Genomic DNA, 12,599 nt, shown 5'->3' on the forward strand with positions numbered 1-12,599 from the left:
GAACCACAACTTAGGAACCAACATGAGTCATCATTCATCTAGTGTTAATGGTGAGGGTACTAGTCATAAGGACCCTTTATCTAGAATCTTAGATGAGTTGAGTTCCCTCAAGTTATGGAAAGAAAAACTAGAAAGAAAAGAAAAAGGAAAAGAGAGGGTAAAAATAAATCAAGATGAGAGGGAACAAATAAGGGAAGAAGAAAGAAGGAAAATACTAAAAGAGTTAAGAAAAGAAAACATGCCTCCTATAGTAGTCATAACTCTTGCAAGAGCCTAAGTGAAGAACTTCGTGACTATTATAAAAGAAGGCATAGGTCACATCTTAGACCTCACTCCCATAGGAGAGAAAATGAAAGAAAGCCTCAAGAAGCTAACATTAACCTCCCATACTTCTATGGGAAGGACAATGTAGAGGCTTACTTAGATTGGGAAATAAGGGTAAAGCAAAAACTTAAAAGAAAGTCTACTTTAAAATCTTATGGCTCTCACTCTTATCCAAAGAAAAACCAAGGTCTAGGCATCTTAGGGGCAGCACCTTCTAAGCCCAAAGATGATAAGGGGAAGATAATAGAAAAGCAACCCCCTAAGGCTAGTATGCAAGAGAAGACTAGCTCTATAAAGTGCTTTAAATGTCTTGAAATAGGACACATTACATCTTAATGCCCCACCAAGAAAACCATGATTATGAGGAGCCAAGACATTTATAGTAGCCAAGATGAGGCTACTACTTCACCTTCCTCTAGTGAAAGTGAAGAAGCAAAAGGAGAAGAATCTAGTGAAGAAATCTACCCCCAAGAAGAAGGACAACCATTAATGGTTAGTGTAAGGAGGTAAGTGTCTCCTCCAAGAGGTTAGCTAAGAAGGAAAGTCATTTTACAATAAAGACAAACATTAAAGAAACTTCCCCTCTTAGACAACCTCCACATTTTCTCCTTTGTAAAAAGACACTTGTTAGCATTGTCACATCTCTTGGGCTTGAGTTTATTCCTTAAGTAAATGAGTTGTTGGATGAGGGTTTAGTTCGCAAGAGTTTAAATCCTTGTACTTTGTTGGTGCCCAAAATAGGTATTATTAGGCACCAAATCCCTAAAATAGGTGGTATGATGAATGTTTTGAGTGGTGCAATCCTCTTTTATAAAATCACTCATGCACCCAACATCTTCAAGATTTATGTACATAGGGACTCATTAGGTAGGTTTGTTCTTATTTTTAGTTTCAATACAAACTTAGGTACTTATATGGGACACCTTAGGTTTGTTGTACTTTTTGGTAGGAATAATCAACATGAAAATACAGAAAAAAGTATATTTTATTTCATTACTTTCATCAATTTTTTAAATAGTGATCAAGGGGACGCCCCTACTATTTCACCAATCCATGAACAAGATTGTCCAAAATGCTGGATTAAATTTGATTCAACATAAATTCAAAATTTCACTACAAGCTTATAGCCTAAAACAACATCGTCTCATGCAAGTCTTTGAAGCAACGATAGAGCATAGGAAAGGCGAAATTAAAAAGATAAATTTCACAATAAAATAAATAAATAAATTTCAGTATTTCATTTAATAGTAAACAAAAGAGACTTCTACATGAATAAAACTAGAGTACAACAATCATATGCTCCAATAGTGAGGGAATGCAGGACAAATAAGTCATTTTACTTTGATGAATATGATAGTATTTCTTGGAGGTGCACATTTGTATATAGCATAGCTAGATAGTGTAGACTACAGAAAATACTCAAAAAGAACGTCTCTAACAACAGCCAAGTTAATATCAGAATCATCCCCCAGCATAGAGTAGAGGAACTACTCTGCCTCCTCCATTTCAAAAACTCCATTAGAACTAAACTCCTTGTTCCTTATATTGTTCCTCCTCACATATTCCTTCCCCAAAACCGTTGAAGCAACCACCTTCTTCTTTTGCTACCTCTCTAAAACACTCAAAGAGATATGCATATTCTGATTCATTTTCATTGTATCATGTTTCTCCACTAGTCCTTCAAATCAACTTGAAAAAAAATTCATCAGAATTAAAGGCGTAAGTTCAAAATGAAAATAAATATCAACAAATTTTTAGAAACTTACTTCAGTTCTCTCATCAAATATATCTTTGTGAGAATCTAGGATTAACTTCCAATTTCTCTGGCCATACATGTACATATAAAACAAAATTTAACAAGAATAGGAAATGTAGTGAGAAGCGGATTTGCAGAGTGAACTGGGCACTGAGCGCACTCCTGGTTTAGGGAATAGATCTACTGCATGAAGGGGGTTTAGGGTACAGATCTGGCATCACTTCAGTGGTGGCGCCCAGTTGTGATAGTGTTTGGGTGGTTGTGGTGTCGACGGTGGCAACATGCAGAAGCGGTGGTGTTTGGATGGTGGTGGTAGTGCGAATTTGGTGGTGTTGCGATGGTTGGAAGGTCGAAGATGAATGGAGGCGCCGACTGTTGATTATGGTGGTTGTGGTTCAACAAAAAAGAAGATGAATAAAAGCAACAGGAAAATACCTTCTTCGACTTTGTGATTTGAGAGTTATGAACATTTTTGTTGTGGAGTTCTCTCGACCTGGTTTTTCCCTAAATGAGTTTGGGACTTTTGGTTGATTTGGGGTGTGATGATCCTTCTCATTGTTCTTGGAGTTTTCGGGAAGAGGACACAAGAAGCAATAGATCGAGGGCACGAGAAGCACAACGGACGGAGGTTAGAAGCAATAAAGGATTTAATTTCAAAGACGGGTTTTATATAACCGTCTTAAAAAAGTTGGATTTAATTTCAAAAATGCCACCCCTTATTTTCTACATCGATTTTTAAAAAACCCCGACTTAGATTTAACAATGTTAAAACATCTTTTTTTAGTAGTGTAGCATCGACGCTTGCTCTACAAGCCCACTTCAAATCTCCATCCACTGCGAGCATACCTACACCGTCATGGTGGTGTGCTTCTCCCCAGTGCAGTTGGATCTCCTCTGTCGACGTCTCCAACACTATCCACATATGGAGGACCTGCACGAAGATCTAAGCTCTTCTAGATCTACAAAACAAAACCTTCTAGATCTGAGTTCATCTAGATCTACAAAGCCCAAAACTTGAAGACCCAAATCTTCAAAACTCAATACTACAAATTTTCTTAGTGCTATGAGATCTGACAACGCGTAATCTGATCCACATATGTTTGCTATATAATTTGTTGTACTGGGAATTAATGGGTTTCATCTTGGAGTAAATAGGAAAGGATGCGCTTGAATTAGATGGTGATTGTTGTTTTTTTAATTCTCCCCCTTATTTTGTGGAGAGGTGCTTTGAGGTTTAATACCATGTCGGTAGGAAACCAGTTTTAATTCTCCCCCTTATTTTGTGGAGAGTGCTTTGAATTTTTGTTAAAATTAGAGGGGGAAAAGGAATATTTTTATTATAAAAAAATATATTCAAATATATTTAAAAAATTACCGGTTTAACAAGTTTTCCTTTTTAGTGAACAAACTGGATACCTGATAAACTTGTCCACTTTACTATGCTTTATCTTTTTATTTTATTTTATTTTTTATGTAAAAAACGTTTTAATTCTTTATTATGTTTTCTTCCAGTTAGTGACCTGATATTACAGGTAAATTATAATGCTCCATGGGTGTTTCACTTTCCTGTTACTTCACGGTAGCCATCACCTTAGAGTTTGGACCAAAAAAGTGTCATCCTAATGAATTAATTTCTTTTGCATTCAAGCAAACGCACATTCACGTTAAAATAACTAAGCGTCGCATATAATTTTTTAGGATTTTAAAAAAGTGTCATCCTATTGAATTAATTTCTTTTGCATTCAAGCAAACGCACATTAACGTTAAAATAACTGAGCGTGTACCTTGCATATAATTTTTTAAGATTTTACTAAACAAATGTATTTAAGATATTAGTTAAGGAACTAAAAGAAAAAATATTTATTATAAAAATTATAAAATAGTAAAAGAAAAATTATAGAGGGTACAATTTTGCATACTTAATAAATTTGTTTCTCTAATTTTTAACTAATGTTCTAAGAATAATGGTTATAATTTGTTAAATATTTTATATTAAAAATAGAATAGGTCACCCACATGGCACCTCCAGATTCTCCCACTCACGCCCACTTGTCACACACAATCATTTATTTTTGCAACTTAATTTATCCCCAAAATTCAAATCCACACAAATAGTAACCATTGTGGCCTCACTAAGGGATGAAGCATATAAGCAGCCTCAAGCACATTCAAGTCTTCAAGGTTCAAGCACAAAAATGGTAACCATTGTGGGTTCTTACAATGTCACTCCTAATCAACCAACTCCAAAGGATCCTTCATGGCTATCCGATAGTGACCAAATCGGTGTCCTAGGTCATGTAGCCATTGTCTACATATACGAAGCAAATCCCAACAGCAACACCATTGAGAGATTGAGGAACTCTCTTAGCAAGCTTTTGGTGTACTACTATCCATTCGCTGGCAGATTCAGCTTGACAAAAAGTGGTCGCATAGAAGTGGATTGTAACGCAAAGGGAGTGACATTGATTGAAGCTAAAACCTCACACACACTTGATGATTATGGAGACTTTTCACCTTCAAAGTTGACCGAGGAACTTGTTCCAGATATTGATTATACTCCACCCATAGAGGAGATTCCCCTATTACTACTTCAATTCACAAGGTTCCATTGTGGTAAAGGCCTTGCCATTGGAGTTGTTATCTCTCACCCTATGACTGATGCAACCGGCCTCACTCAGTTCATGAATAGATGGGCAAAGCTGGCTCGAGGAGAAGAACTAAACCCTAATGAAATTCCTTTTCTCGATCGAACACTACTCAAATTTCCACACCAGCCATCATCACAACGCGTTGATCAACCAGAGTTGAAGCCTGTACTACAATTAGAGCAAAAGAAGAATGCAAGATGGAGCGGTGCATTGTTAAAACTCAAGTCAAGCCAAGTGGAGAGGCTAAAGAAGAAGGCTAATGATGAACCTTCAAGAGAAGGGGCAAGACCTTATAGCAGATTTGAATCTATTGCTGCTCATATATGGAGATGTGCATCTAAGGCTCGTGCTGAATCTGGTGAGAATTCCAATTCAAACCACCCAACTATAGTTCGGTTTAGTGTTAATTTTCGCAATAGGTTACTGACTCCACCAATCCCTGAGAATTATCTTGGGAATGCTTTGGCAAGAACAATGACACCTAAATGTTATGAGGGAGATATCATATCAAAGCCATTAGGTTATGCTGCTCAAAAGATAAGGGAAGCAGTTAACGCGGTTACGGGTGAGTATGTAAAGTCACAATTAAGTGTTGGTTTAGGGCAAGAGCAAGTGGATCACATTAGGGCTTTTTTCATGGGACAAGGACACGGTACAAAACCGGCGTATGCTAGGGATCATAACATTCTCCTCACAAGCTGGATGAACATGCCAGTGTATGAAGCTGATTTTGGTTGGGGAAAGCCTATGCAATTCACTTTAGCACATGTGTTTCAACAAGTTGATAGGGTAGGGATTTTTCCAAGCCCAGATGGAGACGGTGTTGTTGTCTACCTTAATTTCGAGACAGCACAATTGCAACTTTTGAAGAAGTTGTTCTACGCGGATATGTATGTATCCTCATTATAGCACATATATGGAGCTATGAAATATCCTGTTAGCTGTGTTGTGTTTGGGATTGCTACTACTTTTTGCAGATTGTTTACTTTTTATGTTTCTGGGCATGTTAAAGTCAGTTTACTTGTTTTTAATTAGTTACTGTTTAAGAGTTGCAACGTTCAGTTTTTTCTTTCTTTATTAACTATTAAGTATATGTTTGATGGTGGCGTCACCTGAAAAATGAGACGATCCTAACAAGGGCTAGTAGAAAATGCTTTTTTATTTTTCTTTTGAGACGATCCTAACAAGTTGCAACGTTCAGTTTTTTTCTTTCATTATATATGGGTCAGGAAGAAAGTGCTTCTCAGAGGTGTTGCTAGTGGAAGTGTGCTAGGTGTGCAGAGCTTCTTTTTGAGAGAATTTCTAAATGTAATTATTTTAAACAAGATTCATGTTTAGACAGTATGGTAATGTCTTGACTGGTATTTTAAATAGAGATGGAATACAATGCAACAAATGAAAAGGAATAAAAAAGGAAATGGGAAATGTTGTTATTTAGTATAATCTAATTAAAAAAGAGTAACTTTTTTCTTATCAGTAAACAAATGAAATTGGATGTAAGTAAATAAAAGTTCATATAAATATTATAGTACTTGAAACTCGCAAAAGTTTTGTTCTACTCAGGATAAAAAATTAGTTTGGACGACAAAAGTGCATGCTATCTTATTTAAATTAATTTCCTTTGCTTGCAAATGTACATTCACATTAAGAAGGGAGTATTCACAAAAAAAATAAAAAAATTAAGAAGGGAGCTCTTACTAATGACAGCTTTAATTCTCCTCCTTCCCAGTATAATTTGTGTCTTCTTGCAGATATGCAAGGTGTTGCCTTTCGAAGGCTGTAACTTGTCTCTTTTTTTTTTCTTACTTCCTCTAACAAAAAAAAAAACATTAAAATAAGTTGTGTTCCTTGTGCTTAATAGTACTGTATATCAAAAATAACCTAGTCGTGTTACTGCATTAGAGCTTAAATAAGTCAAATTTGACAGAAAATACACAGGACAAAAATAAATTTAACTTTTCCTATATCTTTATGTATAACTTTTAATTTATTTGAGAAATACACAAATTATGATACTTTTAATTTTAATCCACCTGATATATTAAACTTTTTGAGCCCTTAAATACTTGAATGTTTACTGTCTTGAAAGGTCTAATTTAATAATTAGACTACTCGGATTATAATACTTGTAATTTTAATCCACCTGATATATTAAACTTTTTGAGCCCATAAATACTTGAATGCTTACTGTCATGAAAGGTCTAAATTAATAATTATACTACTCGCATTCAACACGCTGGCAGCGGCCAACCGTGTATATCACTCACTCGGTACACGTTAGACTCGACCAAGATAAAATAGGAAAGGGGAAACTATATCTTTACCTCGTGTTTGGCCAACCGGATTCTTTTGTAGGACTAATATGGCAATGTACAAAAGTTTTGAAGAAAAAGAATAATTCTTAACCCAAAAACTATTATTTTATAAGAAACTATTATTTAGTAGGTGAAAATTTAGAAAGAAAAAAATTAACATGAAAAAATTCAAAATATTTAATAATATGAAATTTTTAAAATATTTCTAAATTACATTGTAGTCTCATATTTTATAAGAAGAAAATATTTTATTCTCAAAAGAAATGGTTGTATTTTATTATATATAGATAAATACTGTAATAAAAATATCATTAAATTGTTTACATTTGAATTTGTTTATTTTATATTTAAAACTATTAATTTAAGCATTTTGAAAGAATTTTGAGTGGTATTTTTTATTAGGGCATAGCATCATATAAGGAAATAGAGATGGAATGCAATAAAAGAAAAAGAATAAATAAAAGGGAAGTGGGAGATGATTTATTATATAGCATAATCTAATCGAAAGAGTAGGAATTAATTTTTACCAATAAACGAATGAAGTTGAATGTAAATAAATAAAACCTCATATAAGAACACTACGCGAAACTTGCACAAGTTTTATCCTACACTCAGAGGATAAAATAAAATAGTTTGGACAACAAAAGCGTCCTTATTTATTTATTTATTTATTTGATAGAGTTGCATCTTAATAAATTGATTTGTTTTGCGTGCAAACTTACATCCACGTTAAAATAAGCGATTGTGCTTCTCGCGTTTAATATTTTACATTAAAAATGCTAAATTATTATTATTATTATTATATATGGGATTTGTTGATAGCATGACTGGTGTTTAATATTTTATATTAAAAATACTATATTATTATTCAGGACCGTGTCCAGATATTTTGGGACCTAAAGCAAAAATGTTAAAGGGATTTTTTTTTTTACAAAAATTTTAAAGAGATTTAGTATATTATATAAAATATCAATTTTTATATTAATCTTCTAGTTTTTTTAACTACAAAATCATTTATCAGAGTTTTATAATCAAGCAATTCTAACACTTCACTTTCAATAAATAAAATAGTTAATTCATTTAATTTATCTTGTAACATTGTTGATTTTAGATATGATTTAAACAATCTATCTTGTAACATTCTAAATTATTTTATTTTGATCAATTAAAATTTATTAATAGTTTGTAATAAAAAAAATTTAGGAATCTAAAAATTTTTTTTTTTGGGGCCTTGCCTAATTTGCCTACCATTATACACGGTCGTGTTATTATTATTATTATTATTATTATTATTATTATTATTATTATTATTATTATTATTATTATTATTATTATTATTATTATTATTTGGAATTTATTAATATACACAAATCTTTTTTAGTTGGTGTGCATTAGGCGTGTACATCAAAATAATTAGACAAACACTTATATCTACATTAAAATATGTGATTGTTTTCCTGGTGCTTAATATTTTATATTAAAAATATTAAATTATTATTATTATTATTATTATTATTATTATTATTATTATTATTATTATATACATGGGATTTGTTAATATGCATAAATTTTTTTTAGTTGGTGTGCATTAACTATTTTTCAAGTATGAAAAACTTATTTAAATTAATTTAAAAAATATTTTTTTAGTTAACAAATAATAAGGATGAATTTTATCAAAATAATTAATTTAATTTCACATATGATAAGTGATAAATTTTATAATTTTGTTGAAAATAAAAATGATAATCATAAATTTAAGTTATATTTAAAAGAAAATCTTATAAGTCAATAATATTTGATCAAATATTTGTAAATTTGTTAAAAAAACTAAAAATTAATTAAAATAACTTGATGAAGTTATATGTAATTTACTTTTATATAGACTTAATAATCTTTATTCTATTTTTTTAAGACAATTTCACACAAAATAAAGAAAAACATTAAATTAATATGATATTTTTTTATTGATAGGAATAAAAAAATACTATTTGAAATTTACAATAAATCACCTATCAATTTACATTAAATTAATAATTAATAAGATAATATTAAAGTAAAATTAAAGAGTTAAGATGCGTATGTTTAATATTGGACAAAACTAAAAGAGAATCTAACAAGATCTAATTGTGAGATATATATTTTGGTCCATAAAATAGTAAAAGAAGAGTGAGGGAAAAATAACATGTTGTATGTGTATATTGACTGTAGATCACACAACACCAATTATATATGGTTTAAATAAATTTTTCACATATGAAAAATAGGTTGTTTTTATATTACAACCTAAAAATTTATTTTTTGTCAAATAATTACCCGAAAAAAAATTGTTTCAACTTACTACTTATTGTTAATCTCAGTTCGTTAAATGATGTGATATACGGAGTGTCACACGTTTAAGCACTAATACACCATTATCATGTTGAAGGTATCAATAATAAGACGTGATGACGTAATATTATATATGTCATGTCATCACCTAATGGAATAAATTTTTTTAAATACTTAATTGAAAAAATAAATATTAAATAATAATTTAAAAATAATTTATTTTTCTGGTATGATTAATTAAACAATTTTATACTAATAAATTCCTGTCTTTGGCCTCCAAACGTGTATTCACATTAAAAATACGTGAGCGTGCTCCTCGCGTTTAATATTTTGTATTAATAAATTCCTTTCTTTTTTCATCCTAATGTGTATTCACATTAAAAAATAAGTGAGCGTGCTCCTCGCGTTTAATATTTTGTATTAATAAATTCCTTTCTTTTTCATCCAAATGTGTATGCACATTAAAAAATAAGTGAGCGTCCTCCTCGCGATTAATATTTTTTATCAAAGATTAAAAAAAAAAAGCTCAAGATAGTAGTTAATTATAGATTACTCAGTTTCATGTGATGACTAAAGTTCCTATTTTCATTAATATGATTTATTTTCTGTATTTTTATTTTTCAGCTTTAGTCTCTCTAAATAAAAGCTTTAGTCCCTAACTTTTATGAATGTTTTAATTTCTCCATACTATCCAGTTCTGTTACAAAAAATTTAGAAAAGATATATTACATCATCATGAATTAAAATAAATCTAAATTATATTTTAAATGTGAAAAAATTAAAATAAAACTAAATTTATTTAACCCTTTAAAAGAAAACTAGCTATATTTTTATTCATTTATTACTTTATGAATAAAGATATATTTTTTTATTGAACAAATTCTCTTATTTTCATTTTTTAGGTAAAAGGCTAAGGAGGTTTATTATTATTTTTTTATCTTTTTGAATCAACAAGGGTTGGTTCTTGTTCCTACACATCTCTGGATACAATGCTGAATCAGACTTACATAATTATTTTGTAGAAAAGCATTTTATGTGTTGAAAGGCCACATAAGTATAAACCTTTTTTTAAAATGGTTTTTTATAATTTTAAAATCAATAGTAAAAAAATAATTAAACAATAGCTGTCTGATACTGACCAAATCGGGGACCTACTTCATATACCAATTATCTACCTTTAGAAAGCAAAACACAACAGCCACACAACAGCCACAAAATATAAAGTTAACAACAGCTGTGGAAATTAAAGTGACAAACATCAATGGCCTGAGATGACGTACCCAATGTCGGAGTCTAGCATTCCTACGTGAAACATCTTTTGCATTAGACGAAAGGAATTAGGACCGTTGGATTGAAAGCTAGTGATGCAATGAGTAGGTGGGAGTTGTGTTTGTTGTTTCATAATTAATTGAACCTAATGAATTTCTTGATTTCTTTGTTGAAAATTTATTCACAACAATATTTTTTAATGTTTATTTTATGTTAAATTGTTTCATATTTTTTAATTGTTTGATGGAAAATATAAAAAATTAGTTTTTTCTCTTTAAATTTTTAAGGATGACATGGACAATTATTATTTAAAAACTATTATATTTAAAAGTTTATGAGGCTTATGGATTACTAATTCGTAAATCTCATACGAACCTGTAAAAGGGTTATGGATTACGAATCCATTAACCTCATACGGATTGACAATCCGTAATATGTAAGCCCAATATGAGTTGTCGTAGGCCCATTACGAGTTGGTAATTTGTATGGCCTTGTCTTACGGATTCATAATCGAAAATCCATAAGCCTCGTACGATTTGTCAATCCATAACGCTCTGACATTACAAAATCCAATGCTATATATGATTGATGTTAATTAAAAGCAGTAATCTCAATGGCCAATTATGTGAGTTGGTTAGAGCATGGTTCTAATAACGATTTTGTGTCACATTCGAGAGTTTCATGGCCCATTAATATAAAAAAATTTCGTAGACCATTTTTTAACAACCAGTATTGGGTTTTTTATTATGAATTCGTAAGCCCGATACATATTGACTCTCCGTAATCCGTAAGCGTGTTACGAATGTGTATGAGGGTTTCCAATTGAAAATCCATAAGGGACATATGATTTGGTGAAAAACACATATATTTAAGTTAAATTATTTTCATCTTATACATATTTTGATATAAAAAAATAATAATAGCTCATGATGTCCCACAACTATTTGTGGTACATATGGTCATAGGTTTGTCATGTTGTTGCAGTGCATTAGTTGTTGTTGGTTGTCATCTTCTCGAATGAGTTTTTACTTCTCTTGGTCTAGGATGATCACAACTTATTGATTGTTGTTGTTGACCAACATGTTGAGCACCTTCACCATCGATAACATCATTGTCATTGTTGTTATCATTAAGGGACTCAAGAGATTCGTTGGGTCCAACATGGAATTCATGGTGGTGTGGCCCAACACAACACTGTCAATTGGAAAGTCCAGTTATGATAAGGAATGAATAAAAAAAATTAGCGACCAGCAGCATATAAAAAAATTAGTCCAGTTATGATCAACCCCTAGCACGACCATACTTATGCATTGGTTATGATATATATCTTGTTAGGGAACCATGGGCCATGTAAGCATAGAGTATATAGTTATAGCTTTGAATCATTTCTGTCTTTGTTGAGTTCCTTTGAAATCTAAATTTTCCTTGTTTACTCATATATAAGAGAATATTAGGATAAGAGGCTACCAGTAGCATTCTAATTCTCTTTCTTTTTGAATGCCATGTAAATGTGAAGGGAATTCCTTTCTTCTTGATTCATAGAATAGGAGAAATCCTTCAATTCTTGATTCATCATTACGCTATTTTCAGGGTTTTGTTACCTGAGGAAGCCCTGCATAAGTGTCATACTTAAGTTGTTGAGACTATTTATTAGTGAGTTTTGCATATTTAGTAGTATGCTAATTGTTAGAACTACTTTCTGATATTACTTGCGTTCTGATTGGTTCCTTATATTAAATGTTCTTATGTGATACATGAGATACTAGTAGCATAATTTAAATAAAATCATGCTGCTAGTATAATTTGTTTTAAATTATGTGATAATAATATAATAATAATAATAAATGTATGCTCAAAAAGTGTGTCAAATAATATATTACTATTTCCTTTCAAAAACATTAGTAAATTACACCAAATTCCAGGTCTTAGACATATGAGTAAAGACTATGAAGATATATA

The 12,599-nt window shown here is 31.1% G+C and overlaps 1 protein-coding gene across 1 annotated transcript; it reads left to right on the forward strand.

Annotated features, from left to right (window-relative positions):
* The first annotated feature begins 4,111 nt into the window (after positions 1-4,111).
* Positions 4,112-5,901, forward strand: LOC100803418 (spermidine hydroxycinnamoyl transferase). Its single transcript, XM_003551855.5, has one exon. The coding sequence runs from the start codon at positions 4,276-4,278 to the stop codon at positions 5,635-5,637; it is 1,362 nt and encodes a 453-aa protein (XP_003551903.1). The 5' UTR covers positions 4,112-4,275; the 3' UTR covers positions 5,638-5,901.
* The last annotated feature ends 6,698 nt before the right edge of the window (positions 5,902-12,599 follow it).

The sequence above is a fragment of the Glycine max genome, chromosome 18 (assembly GCF_000004515.6).
Source record: "Glycine max cultivar Williams 82 chromosome 18, Glycine_max_v4.0, whole genome shotgun sequence".
Lineage (NCBI taxonomy): Eukaryota > Viridiplantae > Streptophyta > Magnoliopsida > Fabales > Fabaceae > Glycine > Glycine max.

What these genes read in the sequence shown, in the direction of transcription:
- LOC100803418 (XM_003551855.5), top strand. Translation starts at nt 4,276, where the DNA reads ATGGTAACCATTGTGGGTTCTTACAATGTCACTCCTAATCAACCAACT.